The sequence below is a fragment of the Oreochromis aureus genome, linkage group 3 (assembly GCF_013358895.1).
Source record: "Oreochromis aureus strain Israel breed Guangdong linkage group 3, ZZ_aureus, whole genome shotgun sequence".
NCBI classification, from domain to species: Eukaryota; Metazoa; Chordata; class Actinopteri; order Cichliformes; family Cichlidae; genus Oreochromis; species Oreochromis aureus.
In genome coordinates, this window is record NC_052944.1 from 85,634,579 (window position 1) to 85,653,202 (window position 18,624).

At 41.2% G+C, this 18,624-nt stretch overlaps 1 protein-coding gene across 1 annotated transcript in view; it reads left to right on the forward strand.

Moving 5' to 3' along the window:
* LOC120434525 (zinc finger protein 708-like) overlaps positions 1-17,278 on the forward strand; it is a 33,670-nt gene extending 16,392 nt beyond the window's left edge. Inside the window, exons 3-5 of the mRNA XM_039602726.1 lie at positions 13,344-13,530; positions 13,641-13,747; positions 17,167-17,278. Coding sequence (XP_039458660.1) covers positions 13,344-13,530; positions 13,641-13,747; positions 17,167-17,278 — 406 coding nt within the window. The remainder of the gene's footprint in view (positions 1-13,343; positions 13,531-13,640; positions 13,748-17,166) is intronic.
* Positions 17,279-18,624: the final 1,346 nt, after the last annotated feature.

The following is an 18,624-nucleotide window of genomic DNA, read 5'->3' on the forward strand; positions in this document are numbered from 1 at the left end:
ACTTTGTCTCTATGGGCCACCGCATATATTTATATATAAACATATATAAATAAAACCACTTTTTTTACATTAGTAATTCCTTTTGTGCATAATTTTATAGTGTTGTTAGTAATAAATGAATTAAAGCAACAAAACAACCTGAAGAGCCGGTTTGGAGCCGAAAGAGTCGGTTCTCTAAAAAGAGCCGGAAATCCTATTGGGTACAATTTGGGAGGTGGGCAGGTGCATCCACACATGGATAAAAAAAAACAAAAAACAGCCATTGCATCCTTCCCAGACAGGATATTTCTAATTTTAAATATATTGCAGAAATGGAAGAAAGCAGGCTTAAACATTTGCTTAATATTTCCATTGAAAGACAAGTCCTGGTCAAAATGACTGTAAGATTCCTCATAGTGTTACTGGAGGCCAAGGTATCGCATCCAGAAGACGATGAAATCCTTATTTGTTGATAAAATTGTCACAGAGCTTCCCCCATCCATTACTAAAGATTCACATCAAACTTATGCAGTTCTTGGTTGCTTTAATGAACATTTTTTGTTGTCACAGTTTGATGCTGATGATTTCTTGTGAACACTCCTTTAATATGAACCCAGTGACAGTACCTGGGCCGGTTGTAGACAGGCATATATGAGGGGGCAGACAGAAATGTAAAGGGGGCACCTGGTGGCAACGGAAGCAAGAACAGTGTGGGGTTGGGTGGGTGCTCTGGATTAGGGGCAGTGTTGGGGAGTAATGGAATACATGTACCGCGTTACGTATTTAAAATACAAAATATGAGTAACTATTTTCCGTTCAGTCCGATATTACACTCTTAAATCCTACTACTTATTCCTGCATCTTTAAAGATCTTACAAAGCTTCAAATCACGTGCCGACTATTGAATTAGTCATTGACGACTTTGATAGTCGACGTAATAGTGACTAGTCAACTAATCGTGGCACCCCTACTCTGGAGAACTGTTTTTGTCATGTAAGTGGACTGCACTTTATCAGGCCTCCACCTTATGACCTGACCAACTTGGGTGTCCCACCTGAAAACTAAGCTTCTGCTGGTCTAGCTTTTATGGTCACTAAGGCACGCAAACCCCCTAACCACGTTAAGGTGGCAATCCCTCAGGTAGAAAACAGAAAAGCAACAAATCAAAAAATAAATTAAAATATTGCTCATCAGATTCTAAACTAAAAACATGACAGGAGAACAATGCAAACTAAAACTACATAATAATTTCACAGTCTTTAATTAGGGGTTTAACGTGGCATGAGATCGTATAATAATCTCACAATTCCCCCTTTGATCTCTTTTTAAAGAGATCACTTACACCTTATAATCCAGTTTTGCGAGGTCCATTTCTTCACACCCCTAAGGCCCTTTGTCCCCTTTAACGGATGGACCTTATGTGAGATGACCTCTGTGTTTGGGCAATTCAAATCCAAGAAAGACTATATTTACAACAACAACAGTAGTTACAGATGACACTCCCATCACTCTCCAGTTCTCCCACAGTTTTATTTTGGTGCTACAGTTTTCCCCAACCTCATCTTGGTGCTACCTTGTACCTTTCCCACGTACTCAGACTAGAACCTCTGTCCAAGGAGCTTTTAACCTTTATTTTATTGCTGCAGCTACCAATTTCTTCCAGTCGGGTGATTTTCTGCTCTTTTTCGAACCTCCTTGATCTGGTTTTCCTGGATTTCCGCCAACCCCTTCGTGGTTATTAGTGTGCTTATGGGATCCATCCTCTTGAGGTGACTGGACGGAGCCCAAACGGCATGACACTTGACCCCAGTTGCTGTCTTGGCAGTCTCTGTGTCTGTCTCTGCTGCGAAGGGTCCTTGTATCTCAGTGACCTCGTCTGGTGTCTGTTCCTTCTTCTGTAAGGTAGAAAACCAAAACACCTCTCTGCCTAGCCTTAATAATCTAATGTTGTTATCCGTTGTTCTTCCAGTGATTCAAATTTGGTTTAGAATATCATGTTCAGGACTCTCTGATCCAGGGATTTATTATAATCATATCTACATGTGTAAGCATGTGTGCATTTACCCCTCTGCTTATGACCTTCAGAAGACTGAGTGTCAACTCTTATTTGCAATGTGTGTATGAAAATGATTATAACCGCTTATTTAAGTAAAAGCAATCAAAAACAAATTAACCATTTTCAATTCTAACATTTTCCCTCCTTTTCACAAAAGCATGTTTCATTCAGCCTGCCGTCCCACGGTTTCCTCTCCAGTGTGATACTCAGCTTCTCATGAACACTGGCATTTTAAACGCTATTCAGTTCATTTCAATCATTAATGCTTAAACGTGAAAATGATGATTTATGCTTCTCACTGGTTCTCACGAAAAAGTCTGGGAACCTCTGGGTCATAATCTTAAGTTTTACCCTACCTAAATTATTAAACACACAAATAAAGTCATTGAAACCATTGTTTCATGTTAAAACTCGACTTCCCCCTTTTTGACACACTGCCATGTGTCAATTCAGCGGAGCTAGAAATTAAAGGAAAAGGTTAGTGACATCATATCTCAGAAAACATCAGAAATTCTCCTCTCGAGTATTGTTGATCTAGCCCTGCTGCCCTATGTTAGGGAATGAAATCAGTTTAATTATCATGTTAGATCTGTTGAACTCCTGACTCCACCCAGAGCCTGCATCTGCAGACCTGCCTAGAAACAAACCCTGTGTGTTAATATGAAGTTCACATTTGCAACTCTGTTTTCCCCTCACTGACCACAGCAGGAGAATTTATGTCTTGATTCAGCCATGAATCCAGCTCACCTGATTCATCACTGAGCCCCAACCTTCACTGGCATCTGATAGTGTGGCACTGCGTATTCTTCTCTTAGTGTCACTGTCAATGGAAAATTGTACTTAGTAGTCAGTATAAGCTTTTAATGATATAAGTTTGCATATGATAGAATACTGTATGTTGACCTTTTGATGACTTAGACTGTTGTCCACTACAAGACTGTTTTATAAATTCTTTCTCCATACTCTCAAGCGATTTATTGACCAATCAAAGAACACCTCTCCTGCCTATGATATCCTTCCATCTCGTTTAGCTAAGGATTGCTTCAGTGTAATTGGACCCAGCATCCTATCTCTAATGAATATTTCACTACTTGCGGGCTCTGTTCCTTTAGCCTTCAAACACGCTGTTGTCCAGCCCGTTCTTAAAAAAAGGAACCTTGATCATAACGATCTTGGGAATTATAGGCCGATTTCTAAGCTTCCATTCCTGTCTAAAATACTGGAGAGGATCGTTCTTTCACAACTCCAGCCATATTTGGATACGAATGCCATCTATGATAAATTTCAGTCTGCTTACAAACCCTGGTATAGCACTGAAACGGCCTTGCTCAGAGTCCTCAATGATCTCCTTCTGATTGCCGACTCCGGACGCTCTTCAGTCTTGGTCCTACTAGATCTATCCTCGGCCTTTGATATGGTAGATCATAACATCCTATTAGCGAGGCTTGAGCACACAGTTGGCATTGGAGGTGCCGCCTTAGATTGGTTTAAGTCATACCTCTCTAATAGGTCCTTCTCGATTAATTTTGGCCCTTATTTCTCCTCTGCTGCACCTGTCTGCTGTGGCGTGCCTCAAGGACCTGTCCTTGGCCCCCTGCTCTCCTCATTGTATATGCTGCCCTTAGGCACAATCTTTGAGAAGTATAACATCGCACATCACTGTTATGCCGACGATATACAGATATATTTCGAGCTAACTGATGATCCCTCTATGTCTCTCCATGGCTTCTTCGAGTGCATGCGTGAGGTCAAAAATTGGCTCGCAGGTAACTCTCTTATTCTAAACGACAGGAAAACGGAAATTATTGTGTTTGACAGTAGAGTCCCCCGTGGCCAACTTTGTGACGCCCTCGGTTCCTTTAACAGTTTCCTCACAGACACTGTTAGTGACCTGGGTGTATTTTTGGATAGCTCGTTTAAGTTCAATAAACAAGTGTCTTCTGTTGTTAAATCTTGTTTCCATCAATTGCGCCTTATTAGCAAGGCCAGACATTATATTCCACATAGTGACCTTGGAAAGCTTATCCATGCCTTTGTGACATCTAGGTTGGATTATTGCAATTCACTTTACTTGGTCTTAACTCTACTCTCCTCCATAGACTTCAAATTGTTCAGAACGCAGCTGCTCGTCTCCTTACTAGTAGTGGGCGGCGTGTCTCTATTACCCCTGTCCTTGCTGATCTGCATTGGCTTCCCGTTAAGTACCGCATTCAATTCAAAATCTTGCTGCTTACTTACCGAATTGCCAACAATATAGCACCAAGCTACCTTACCGAGCTACTTAGATCATACACCCCTACTAGAGCGTTAAGATCATCTTCCCAGTCACTCTTGGTACTCCCGAGATCCCGGTTGAAGACTAGAGGTGACCGCGCTTTGCCTTTGGCTGCACCCATTTTATGGAATAACCTCCCCATCGCTATACGCGAGTCTGATTCCATCCATTCCTTTAAATCATGGTTAAAACCCACCTATTTAGCCTCGCCTTTTCTACCAGTTAGTCCTTGCTTGATAGTCAGCCTAACGCTTTTCTTATCTTCGGCTTATTCTTAATTATTTTAAATTCATTTTTAATTTTGACTGTTTTATCCTTCACATTTTGTTTTGCTTTCTTTTATGCTTTTATATGCAATTCTTTTGCCTTGTGTGTTTTAATGCCATTCAACCTGCCAGCTCGTTTTGGTACCTTACAATAGTCCTCATTCTCCCTGTTATTTCATCTCACCCTTTTGAATGTTAAGCACTTTGGAACACCACTGGTTTTTAAATGTGCTATATAAATAAAGTTTGTTGTTGTTGTTGTTGTTCTTACAGCTGAACAAGCTGTTATTATTTCACTCCTGCCAGGAAGAGGAGAGCTGGACACTCTTATCTGACGCTCCCTAACAAGAAGAGGGGCCACATCCTTCTGTATCCCACAACACACCCACATACACCTCAACCACTCTTATCTTCACTCCCTACGCACTAACATTCCTCTTCCTATGAATAGACGTATTCACTGTTGTATGGGCACCAGTGACTATAAATGCACGAATAAAGAAGTACACTGTGTGACTCTCACTTGAGACTTCACCCATGTACATGTGATCAAGTATTTTGTCTCACTGTGTTTCTGTTTACCTTGGCAGACTTCTGTTTGGGATTTTCCCTTAACAGTCACTGTTTTCAATCTTTTACTTAGAGTCCTTAAACATGAGATAGACCGCGTCCACAACAAGTCAATACAGCTGTAAATATGGCCAATTATCAAGTGTTCATTTTAATGCATGCTTTAGTCAACCACTCACGCAGAGGATGAAGATCCCAGAAAATTCCTTTTCCTCATTTAATAAAGTCTGTCATTCTTCCATGCCCTGGTAACTGACCCATCCAGAGCTGTATCAATTTGAAATATACATACAACAAGCCGAACCACACCTTGGTCACACCAACCCTTTTTCCCATCCTGAGGATGTCCAACGTCATCCTAGTCTGGACTGTCAAAGTTGACTTTAACGCTTACTGTTCTGACATTCCTGTTTATTACATTCCCTGGTCAGATTAGCAAATCTCTGCACACTAGAATAAACATAATCAACATGGTCAACATTTTATTGGGTGTTATTTCAAAATATTATAGATTCAAACCCTCCACCCCTGTGGGGTTTGACAAATTATGTTTATCTAGAACTCCTCTCAGTCTCTAAATTTTTGAGAATTTTATACTTAGTCTCAAATTTTAGGAATTTGACCATAAGTGACATTTATGGTGTTATTACCCCCATTGGGGCTTACCTTTCCCACTTTTGGTGATATTCCTCCGTCGAACATTTGCAATTACCAAGTGGGTGCTATAGGAAACAAAAGCTCAGGACAGAACAACTATCAGTCATGTGCTTCATGCAAAATTTGCATATATTTTGATTTCATATTGATCCTCTGAGTGTAACAGTACATTTTAATTTATCAAAGCTAAACACAATGGTTTTTTCTTCATTGTTTTACTCTTCTTCTTTGCAGTGCTACATCCTAGTGTAATAGTGTTAAAAATACATCTGGAAAAAAATGTACTTACCTGGTCTTAATTATTATTGTCACAAAACGGCCAGAGGCCGAGAACCAAAAATCAAACCCACGTGCAGGAAACCCAAGGCAGAGGCAGAGTAAAGGGTTTAACAAAGGTTTATTGACTAACACCAAAATGACGTTCACGTTAGTACTTGATTTAAGGCTTGGTATATGGGGCGTGAGGGCCTTGGCCAGGGGAGAGGGATAAGCAAGGGGACAGGTCCAAGAGAGCAACGGCAGCTGCTGGTGATTAGGTACATATTGTAACAAATGCAGAGGTTTGGGGTCTTCACACACCCCTGTTCTCTGCTGGCCATCGGGGCGGGTTGGCTGGGAGGAGGTGTTGGCCGTCCGATTGGGATCTGGGATGCGGGCCTCCTGCTGCTGCTGGAGCCTGGGGTGGTCTGCTTGCCTCCACCCCGGGGGAAAGGGTAACATCTCCTGGGTGTAGGTGCCGTTTCCTCTTCAGAGGCGAGGGTACCTGGACCTGGGGTATAGTTTGTTTGGGGAGTGTGATTGTGTGTACAGTGTCCATGTATGTCTATCCCTACGTTGGATGAGTGCTGAGTATTTGTATATGTGTGCATGAGGGTGGGAATGCATGTTTGTGTCTGTGTTTATATGTCAGGTCGGGTCTTACACTCCACCTCTCTGGGAACTCCCAGGCCCTCCAAAGGCCTATCTCCCTCACTACACTCCCTGCCGGTAACTGATGCCCTCAGGGGTCGGCACGATGGTGACTCTTAGTGTCCGGGGCTGGGTGCCCAGGTATGTACCAGCTCACTCCCGTGGCTACTTGGCGGGTCTGGCGCCTGTTGCTCGGTCAGGCCTCTTCCGGGGGCAAAGGGGCCCTCGGGCCTCCAGCCTCTGGGCCTGCGGCTCGGTTCACTCTGGCACAGCTGGCTGCACGCCACTGCAGCCCCCTCTGGCTTCTGCTCCGTGGCTACTGGGTGACCCCTCATCTGGGGCTCTCCTCAGCTCTTCCCACGAGGGTGGCACGATGCCCCTCCGGTGGTCCTCCTTGGGCTCTCGTACTCTGGGGCCTCTGGATGTCTGGTGCCTGGATCTCCTCCATGCCTGCTTGATGCCCTGGGGACGGGCTATGGCTCTCTACATCCTTTAGCAGACCATTACATGGGGAAACCTTTTGAATACAAGCGCACTGATCCACACAGGTGTGCACACGGGTGTTCACTGTTCATAGACATAAACTACACCTTTCTTGGCTGCTATTGCCAAGCACATTGTGCGCTGTCAGTCCTGCTTGCTACACAACAACATTCAATATTTAGTATTTACTACTGTTTACACTTAGCTAGATTAACGTGATGGTGTTGTCTTTAGTATGTTGCTCTGTTTTTTTTGCTTGTTTTCTCAGGTGACCTGTTTCTAAACAGGCGATACAGGAGATTTTTTTTCTCTTCTTTCTCTTTTTAAGAGCCCTTTCTCACTGTCCCTCTTCCCTTCTGTTTTTCTTTTCCTTCATCTTTCTTTCTCCCTTTCCTATCCCTCGTCATGTCTGTCCCGTCTGTAACAACTGAAAATAAAATAAAATAAATAATAACAACAAAGGAAAAAAATAAAATGCAGAACATGAAATAAATAATTTACACTGCAAGTCACATTGCTGTTTTTCCCCATTCTGATAGATTGAAACACTGAAACCAAGACAGACAAACTATTTGCAGTTAAAAGATCAAAATGATCCCACACAGCAGAAACTTTCCTTTTTCTTTGGGGCTCCATTTTGTTATGAAGAGATGTGTATTTTTATTTATCTTTGCGAGAGTAATTTTCCTCTATAAAATGTAATCAACTTTTACAGTGGCCTGCTATGGTTAATAGTAACATATTCCAGTCATGAGTGATATCAAACGTTTTCTCCACTGTAGCATTTGGTATTCCCAACAATATAATCTGATACCTTAATCAAAACACAGCCAATAAAATACAATTTTCTTAATGCAACCATCAGTAACTTAAAATTAGCAGCCAAAGGGTTCAGTCTGCAGTTCCACACTCTCATGGGAAGCTACAGTCTCCCCCTCCGGTCTCTCTTGTCCTCCTGCTCCTGCAAAAACAAATCAAAACAATGCATCCACCCTTTTCTTACCGGCTGGGTGAATTGTTTGTCGACATTTACTAATCCTAAGGTCGGTGCAGTTTTTGTCTCAGTATCAAGTCAGTCAAAACTTTTAGTCTACATCGTCAGTCCATCATTGTCCAGTCGCATGCATTCAATCACACACATCCATACCAGGGGCCTGTTCTTCGTACCTCGCTAAGTAAGTTAGCCGGATTTGAATGTTGACGATTTCTGCTCGGGAGCAGGTTTACTTCATGTAAACAGGATTAGATCGCGGCCTCTCAGGTATGTCCGCTGCAGTTATATGAAAGCAAGAGCGATATTTCGCCACTGTTTTACCATAAATAAATATTAGCAATGTAACTAAAGATAATGTATTTGATTCTTTTATTGATTTCATACAGATACATACAGGTCATTCCCGAAAAAAAGGGAAATGTACTATTAATCATTCTATTACATGTAGTAGATCATGTCAGATGTAATTCATATTTTAGAGTAGTAATAGTAAATTACTACGTGCAATCAAGATGACAGACCACGGCTAAAAAAAAGCGAAGGTGGATTTGGGAAGTCTGTCGCAGCCATGTCCTGTCCGTTTGTACGCGAGCAAGGAAGGTGCAAGATTGATAAGGAGAGTTTACAGAATTTAGCGTATATTGCGGGATAGACGGGATCCTTTAGCTCGGCGCGACGGTGTGCTCATAGAGAGATATCGATTCTCCGTGAGGGTATTATTTACTTTCTCTCTCTCTCTCTCTCTCTCTCTCTATATATATATATATATATATATATATATATATATATATATACTACTGTACTGTATATACTTACTCCCGACTTACTGTGCATGCTTCAGTCACCCCTTGCATGGGAACAGGTAAAAGTGATGGAGTGTTATGTCAAACTACACACAAAAACCCACAATGTCAATAAATGTCACAGTACAAAAAGGGGTGTGACGAGGGGTGCAGGACCACCACCTGTCTTTATTTGCTCTGCCCTTTTCTTGGTTGCTGTTATAAACAAACAAACAGATTATTTCAGGGTCTCTTGTCATAGACTAAAAGCAATATAAGTGATAAATATTACCATTCTGTGGAATATTCTTATATTTCACTTTTACTTTTTCCCATGTTCTAGTGGGTCCTGTTGTGGCTCTAATGTGAAAGAGGATATGATGTAATATAATATAATGTGGAATAAACTAATATCACATGATATAATGTAATTTCATGGATCACTTACGAGTTTAATTTGTCAGCAACTTTCTGCCAGCCCTCTCTCCTTGCTTTTGCAGCCTTTGCAGTGTTCCCCTGCGTTTTAATTAAACTCTGAAACTCCTGATATCCCTCAATCAAGAGTTCTTGGTCTGCTGCCGTAAAATACTGAGCGCACTCCTTCGACATCTTCGCCGACCAATCACAGGGTTGCCGATCAATGTTTCTACTATCGATGCGTAGCCCCTTTTAAGCCACCCAGTGATCTCAGATTACTTCATCCAGCTATACTAATCATCAACAACAGGTGCGTTCGGAGAACCGGATTAGCGAGCTCAAAGTTAGCGGGATGATTTGATCTTGGATGTGTCATTTGATCTTGGATGTAGTAAGCGAGGTACGAAGAACAGGCCCCAGGTATTACTGATAATGGAGTCTCACGCACAACCTATTCCAGTATCCATTAACAGCAAGATGACGTCATCATTTTAAAGGAAAACACTTCCCTGTTATTTTGGACTGGATTGACTCGCTGCAATCGTTTTAGACTCAGGACCATGTCATGTGATCAGTGTCCCATATAAGTGAATTTCTCCAAAACCCATTATAATCATGGAGAAACACACTTTGCAACTGTTTCCAGTAAGAATATTTCATAGCACTTTAAATTTCAATCTCTCAGGCCTGGTTTAAAGAGCTGATTCTTAAATCATGAACTCACAAAATATCACCGTCGGTGGATCACACCTCTCAGATTTTCTTATCTCAGTGCACTGTAACAAAAGCAAACACAAGTGCAACCAATAAAATACTGATTAAAATAACACGTACTAGGGCCCGTTGCAGACATGTCCAAGCATAAAACCATCTCTCTCTCTCTTAGAGAAAGAAAACAACCCAGACCTCACTGATAAACTCAACCTAGTGCAGAAGTGTAGACTTCAATTTAATTCAATTTTATGTATAAAGCACCAAATCACAACAAAAGTCGCCTCTAGGCACTTCATAGGTACAGAGACAATCCCAACAATCATATGACCCACTGTGAGCAAGCACTTTGGCGACAGTGGGAAGGAAAAACTCCCTTTTAACAGGAAGAAACCTCCGGCAGAACCAGGCTCAGGGAGGGGTGGCCATCTGCTGCGACCGGTTGGGATGAGAGAAGGAAAAAAGGATAAAGACATGCTGTGGAAGAGAGACAGAGGTTAATAACAGATATGATTCAATGCAGAGAGACCTATTAACACATACTGATCGAGAAAGGTGACTGGAAAGGAAAAACTCAATGCATCATGGGAATCCCCGGCAGCCTACGTCTATTGCAGCACAACTAAGAGAGGATTCAGGGTCACCTGGTCCAGCCCTAACTATTTACTTTAGCAAAGAGGAAAGTTTTAAGCCTAATCTTGAAAGTAGAGATAGTGTATGTTAGGGCTGGGCGATATGACCCAAAATTCATATCTCGATATTTTTTACCTGGATGGCGATATAAGATATATATCTCGATATTTTTTTTAAGCCATAAAGTACGAACAAAAAGAGAGTCCTTAGTCAAAGCTGTGTCCCAGATGTCACACAGGCACTTTTATTAACATACAGAATAGATGTACATGAAAAAATTACTCAAAAATAAATTATGAGCATTTATTAAAAAATAATTATAATATAATTATTATAATTATTAAATAATCATGCTCCATAAATAAAAGAAAACAATGTTGTTTTTGTGCATAACAAAAAGCTCACAATTGTGCAGTCAAAATGTAAACTTAAACACATTGAGCATAATTACAGAGACAGATTTCCCAGCTGCTCTGTTCCCAACTTCTACTGCTTGACTGACAGCCTGGAGTTTGAAATCCTCTTTGTAACCACGTCTCTTAACAGGTGCCATTTATGGTCCTTATACACACACAGTACGGTAATATTACGTTAAAGCACAGTACGTATCACTCCGCGATGCTCCTTGGTAGCCGTAATGCTCGGACAATCCATCAAGCAGTGCAGCTCCGTAGCTTAGCAAAGTCGTACTAAAACATTTTTTGACAGATTGCTGAGCGCCATGTACCACATAAAATCGGTTCGCGGCCATCAAGCACAACCAGAATTCATACATAAAGCGCGCTGTCAACTTTTGAGAAAATGAAAGGATTTTAGACTGTGCAGCCCCTCTTGGCTGCATGGAGTTAGTGTGGTTAGCTCGTTAGCGTGGTTAGCTTGTTAACACGTTGACGCCGTGAAGCCCCACACACGGGGCGATGCACAGTAACTCGTTAACGGAGATTTGCCGTGTCCATCTTGTCTCTATTCGCTCGCTCTATGGAGTTGTGTTCAGTGAAGGAGAGAGGCGAGGCCGAGTAACGTTGCGTAGAGACAAAAGTGGACAAAAGAGAGGCAAACATGTGGCTCCGCAAGTATAATTATTACGTAACATAGACTATATCGATATAAAGGGTATTGTCACATCTATTATCTCGTATAAAAATGTATTGATATTTTAAAAAAACTCGATATATCGCCCAGCTCTACTGTCTGTCTCCCAAATCCAAACTGGAAGCTGGTTCCACAGAACAGGGGCCTGAAAACTGAAGGCTCTCCCTCCCATTCTATTTTTAAATTCTCTAGGAACAACAAGTAGGCCTGCAGAGCGAGAGCGAAGTGCTCTAATAGGGTGATATGGTACCACAAGGTCATTAAGATAAGATGGGGCCTGGTTATTTAAGACCTTGTATGTGAGGAGCAGGATTTTGAATTTTGGATTTAACAGGAAGCCAATGAAGGGAAGCCAAAACAGGAGAATATGCTCTCTCTTTCTAGTCCCTGTCAGTACTCTTGCTGCAGCATTTTGGATTAACTGAAGGCTTTTCAGTGAGTTTTTAGTACATCCCGATAATAAAGAATTACAGTAGTCCAGCCTGGAAGTAATAAATGCATGAACTAGTTTTTCAGCGTCACTAAGAGACAGTGTGTGTGTGTAAAAACCATATGTGTGGGTTAGTACTATGTGGTGGAGGTGATACGGTCTCTCAATCACACCACCACATAGTGCTGACCCACACATATGGTTTTTACACACACACTGGACATTCTGGACATTTGTTTACTGCACAACTACACTGTGTGGTCATCAAATCAAATCACTCTATCACAGGGGTGTCACTCTATCACAGGGGTGTCAAAACGGATCAGGCCCGCAATCGGGTTTAATCCGGCCCTTGAGATGATTTTGTAAAGTATAAAAATGAGCAGCAATTTTTCAATAAAGAAACTGCTGTTCCAATTGTGTCCATTGGATGGCGCAATAGCAATTGTGAGCTAATTTGTTTTGCCCGCGGAATTTAAACCTGATGTGCTTTGGCACCCTCATTGCCCCAATATGTCTCTGTCAAAAAAGAAAAAAGTGGATGCAGAGTGCAGAGTGTTCCAAGAAAAATGGTCATCCTCCTAATTATTCACAAAAGTGAAATGGAAAGCTGTATGTTTGGTGTGTTCCCAGCATGTTGCAGTGCTGAAAGAATATAACCTCCGTCTTCATTCCGACAAATATGACAACTTTCAAGGACAGCGGAGAAGAGAGAAGGTGAATGAACTGTTGGCGGGTCTGAAGAAACAGCAGTGTGTTTACTCACAGCCGAGACATCAGTGACGCTGCAGTGAAAGCTAGCTACCTTATTGCTAACGAAATTGCACTAGCATCAAAACCATTTAGTGAGGGTGAATTTGTAAAAACATGTATGATGAAGGCATCGGAGATTGTGTGCCCTGAAAAGTACCAGGCCTTTGCAAATATCAGCCTGACAAGAAACACAGTTGCCGACAGGATTTCTGATCTTTCAGCGGATTTGGACAGCCAGTTGAAGCAAAAAGTAAAGTCATTTATTGCGTTTCCAGTTGCAACTGATGAAGGCACGGACATTACAGATGTTGCACAACTGGCAATTTTCATCCACAGAGTTGATGACACATTGACCGTCACCAAGGAGTTTGTGGAGTTGGTACCGATGACAGATACAACGACCGCAGCTGATATTTTCACCACACTCATCGGCGCGCTGGACAGGGTCAGAGTGGACTGGTCCCGTGCTGTCAGCCTGGCTGCAGGTGGTGCGCCCTCAATGATCGGGAAGAAAGCAGGCGTTGTAAAAAAGTTCAGAGATAAAGTGCAATCTGCAAATGGAGGACTTTTCACTGTATTTTGCACCAGGAGGCTTTGTGTTGTAAGTCACTGAAAATGGATAATGTCATGAAGGTGGTCATCCAAACTGTTAATTTCATCCGATCCAGAAGCCTCAATCACCGTCAGTTTGACAGTCTTCTCAGAAAGACCACATCTATGGCCTGCCATACCACACTGAGGTAAGATGGTTGAGCCGAGGTGCTGTGCTGAGACGTTTCTTTGATTTACGAGAAGAAATTGAACAGTTTATGGAAGAAAAGGGCAAACCAGTGTTAGAATTTCATTCCGCAGAAGGGATACAGGACCTTGCATATATGGTGGATGTTACAGAGCGCCTGAATAACCTGAACAAACAGCTGCAAGGACGCAACAAAGTTGTCACGCAGTATTATGACAGCATACGTTCTTTCAAGTTGAAGCTGTTATTGTGGGAGACGCAGCTCGCTGGTGGTGATGCAGCTCACTTCCCCTGTCTGAAAAATGTGTGCACGATCCAAAGTGTGGCAGATATGAAGCGGTTCAAAGATAAAATAACGGGACTGTTATAGAGTTTGAGCAACGATTTCAGATTTTTGGTGACGGGAGAAAGACTTCCAAGTTTTTTGCTCACCGTTCACCGTGAATCCCTCTGATCTGCCCGTCAGGTTCCAACTTGAAATAATAGACTTGCAGTGTGACTCGGATTTGAAGGGCAAACTTGCCGCAGCTGGCTTGAACACATTCTATCAGAATCTCTTGCCAGGTTACCCCAACTTGACAGCCCTCGCTGCAAAACTGGAACCATGTATCTTTGTGAGCAAGTTTTCTCTGTAATGAGCATAAATAAAACAAAACTGCGCTCAAGGCTCACGCACAGGCACTTGAATCACATCCTGAAGTTAGCTGCCGCTCAGGATGTGAAGCCTGATATTGATGAGCTGGTGAAAGCTAAAAGATGCCAGGTATCAGGAGTCAAATAAACTATGCAACCCCACTGAAAGTGCTGCATGAGACACCCTGATGTAGTTCTGTGATCTGTGATATACTTCTGTGAATCACTGAGGCACTGTGTGCTTGTGTGTTCTTTGTCCTCAGAATTTTCAAATAATATTTTATGATTAATAGCTATGTTGTGCCTGCCCCTCCCCCTCCCGCGTGTGCACATGTGCAAACACATCCTCCAACCACACACACCCATATTTTGCTCCATTGCGGTTTATTTCACATCTCAAACATTTAGTAAACAATTAAGCAAATACAGGTAATCTACAATAAATGACAGGTAGTAAGAAAGTAACTTCTCTTTTACGCTACCTCTGCACCTACACAGGTATTTTTGAAAACGCAGCTGTTTCATCCACATGTAAACAGCGTTTCGAATCTCCGAAAACGATGGTTTTTTACAAGCTAACATCTCCAAAATGTCAGGAGCAGTTAGTCATTACAAGTGTTTGTGAACTAAAAATCATGAATGTGGGATACTGTTTGTCCGTGATTTGAACAGCCCAGCGCTGCTCCCAACAAAGGGAAAACCAATTATGCAGGGGAGACATACCTTGGCACTTGTGCAGGTGAAACCAAAGGGCAGATGACTGTGTATGACTGTGTATGTGGCAAATACAATTTGAATTTGAATTTGAATCAAAATACATTCCAAGGGCGTAGATTTTGTTTTTGCATTGGTGGGGACGGACGAATCAACCGCAGAACCCTGCCCTGTTTCTTTTTTTCCCCTTTTTGTCTTTGTTTCTTGATTTAAAAATAACAAACAAAAAAAACCGAGAAATATACTTGCCTACATATGGTATTCTACATGCTTTTAAACCATTTAAAATTACAGTTCATAGTTTTATATATGTGAATTATATAATGTTAATTTACTATTAAACAAATGACTGACTAAGTATTTTAGAGTTTAGTTTACTTCAGCCATATTCCATATAAATCAAGTATCATACAAAAATAAAAATAGCTTTAAATACAGTTATGACAATAAAAGAATATGACTTTAAGGACTTAACAACATTACTTCAGTTATAGTGCACCAACATCTCTGACACATTAGCACAAAGGAAACACTGAATAACCTGCTGGGTTTTGTCCATAAAACTACTCATCTAAGATTACCACACAGTAATAGATCTCTCAGCAAAATTATGCAACATTTTAGGCACACTATACAAACATTACTGATGAGTCACTCATCAGTAATGTTTGTAGGGTGAGTGCATTTTTAAAAGATTTGTGCAAACTGCACTACAAGGTGGAATATTTGCAAAATCATGACTACTTCATGATATTTTGTGTCAAAAATCAACCCTATGAGTATGTCAGTGCCATTAGGATGAAATTAAAATTTGAACCAACATTTTAACATTAGACATATCATTTTAACAGCCTCTGTAAACAAATATCCTGGCTGCTCGAGGCTGCCGTTTTCTCTGCCGTTTCAATCAAAATTAGAAATGCTACTCTGAGACTGAGATAACTAATAGTGTTGCCTGTTGTGCAGTTATTTTTCCAAACACGTTATTCATGGTTACATAGAATTTTAGACTGATGTGGGCCAAAGCCTAGCATAGCCTGTAACGTTATTATGACAGACACATTTCATGAGTGAACTTGACTTTAAGTGACTTATAGGTTTCTTTGAAAAATACTTTCTTATATCCAGGTTCTTCCTTTTTGCTGCCATCCTCCTCTCCTCCTCGCAGCGCAGGCTTGCCGCTGCTAAAACTAAACAGAGCTCCCTGAAAGGCACAGCCAATCACATTGGCCATATTTGGCACATGACGTAGGACTCCAGTAGAGAACGTAATTTAACTCTTTCTGTGCCGCTAGGTGAATGAGATGTCAACAGATCGATTTTGTTTTCTTTCTATCGGGTTTGTTTTTCTTTACTCAAAGATTCAATAATTACTGGATATTGGTGGGGACATGTCCCTTCCGTCCATGCCAAATCTACGCCCATGTGATACTTTTTCTCAGAGTATCACATCAGAGAAAAAGTGAGCCGGACCAAACGTGTGCATATCCACTATTCAATCCTATACCAACAGTTGATGCCACTGCTGCAGAAGCTACCAATAATACATGCAAGGGACTATCTCGGTCTGCTTTTGCAAAATGTCATGCTCTGTGGAATAAAACCAGCAGGTCGTCAAAGGAGTTTGCAAAGAAAAGCGTCTGGACTTCTTTGAGTTGCTTGAAGACGTTTCACCTCTCATCCGAGAAGCTTCTTCAGTTCTAAAGTCAACTGCAGGTCAATCATGGCTTATGAGGAACGTGAGTGTAAGATGATGTTTTTTCGACCCAATCAGACTCGTTGGATGTCACTGTTCCTTGCTGTGGAAAGAAAGAAGAGAAAGGAATCAGCAATGTTTGCACAGCATTAAAGATAAAGATGTAATTTGATTGAACTTGTTTTTAATTATTAAATTGTGATTAATGTGTGAATCTACCCTTTTTTAAGTGACTTTGACTGAGACTGAAAATGTGAATATTCCTTATCAATTACTTATAATTTTACTGTCTTATTTTCCCATCATACAGACAATGCACAGTTATTACATTCTTGTAGAAATAGCTATGACTTATTTCTGTTTTTACACCTTTTTAGGTTCAATCCTTCTGAAATGGGATTTGTGGTTGAGTACACTTCTGTGATGAAGCCCCTTGCCATGGCCGTTAACATCCTCCAAGGGCAATCATCTGTGCACATGGGCTTCTAGCTGTCAACACTTAACCAGTTGCTGGAGAAGCTGAGGAAGCTGGAGTCATCTTGCAAAATGCGTAGACCTCTTGTTTATGCACTGCGGGATCCAGAAACGTTTCGAGAAATAATGAAAAGACCCTGATTGCAGCTCCAGTACTTCTACCAAGATTGAGAACATTATCACTCAGAGGGTGCCAACTGGAACCAAAAGTGGTTCTTTAGACTGATGCCATAGAAGAACCTTTAAAGGTGCCCCAAAGAACCATCAAGAAATGGTTCTTTGGGGCACCTTTAAAGGTTTTTCAAAGAACTATTTTTAAAAAGGTCCATCAAATGGTTCTTTAAAAAAACATTTTAAAGAACCTTTTTGAAATGGTTCTTTAAAGAATAAATACGAGCACAGCAGAGACATATATTAATGGTTTATTGCCATTTCGTAATGTACCAAAAGACAAAAAGGCATTTTAACCCTCAACACCACATCACTACTAATACATGTCACATATTAGTCATTTAAACAGTAATAATTAAATATATTTGCTATACTATAAATAAATATATATAAATACTATATCTATAGATAACACAAAAATTAATACATGTATTGTTTAATTAATAAAACATTAGAAAGTGATAAAAACACATTTGAAATGTGTTTTGTGTTATGTAAGATAAGTTTCTTCGCAGCCTTTGCACTTTCAGATACACTGACAAATCATCTCCGTGTTCACACTGGAGAGAAACCCTATGTTTGTGGAGAATGTGGCAAACAGGCTGCACACTGGAGAGAAACCATATAGATATGACCTGTGTGACAAAACCTTTGCTCAACTGGCAGAAGCCATCGCTGTATACACACTGGAGGGAAGCCATACTGGTGCGACAAGTGCAACTAAACCTTAACCACCACAGGCATCTGCATACTGGAGAGAGACCGTTCTGGTGTGAAACTTGCAGGAAAATGTTTTTGGTTTTTTTTGGGGGGGGGGGAACAGCCTGAAGGAGCATCAACTCACTCACACCAGGTACCCGTGGAGTTGCTGCGGAGACGTGTTCCCTGATGGACGTTTTCTTTACAATCACAACCTAGGTCACAGGTGGAGAGATAAACAGGTCAAGAGAGCAATGCAAATGAAAACTGAGGCTGGGAATCAATGGTCTGCATAGAGGTTTCAGCTTTTGCTCTTGCAGCACGTGCGTACCCCCAATAATAACTGGCATATGGGAACGACCTTCAGACTAACTGTCTGATGACAAAACTGACCTCAGTCCAGCCCAAGCAGGAAAACGGATGAAGGGCATGGAGTTGTTTCTATGGCAAATGATTAAAATATCTTTTTTCTGCTTCTGGTTTTAACCTAG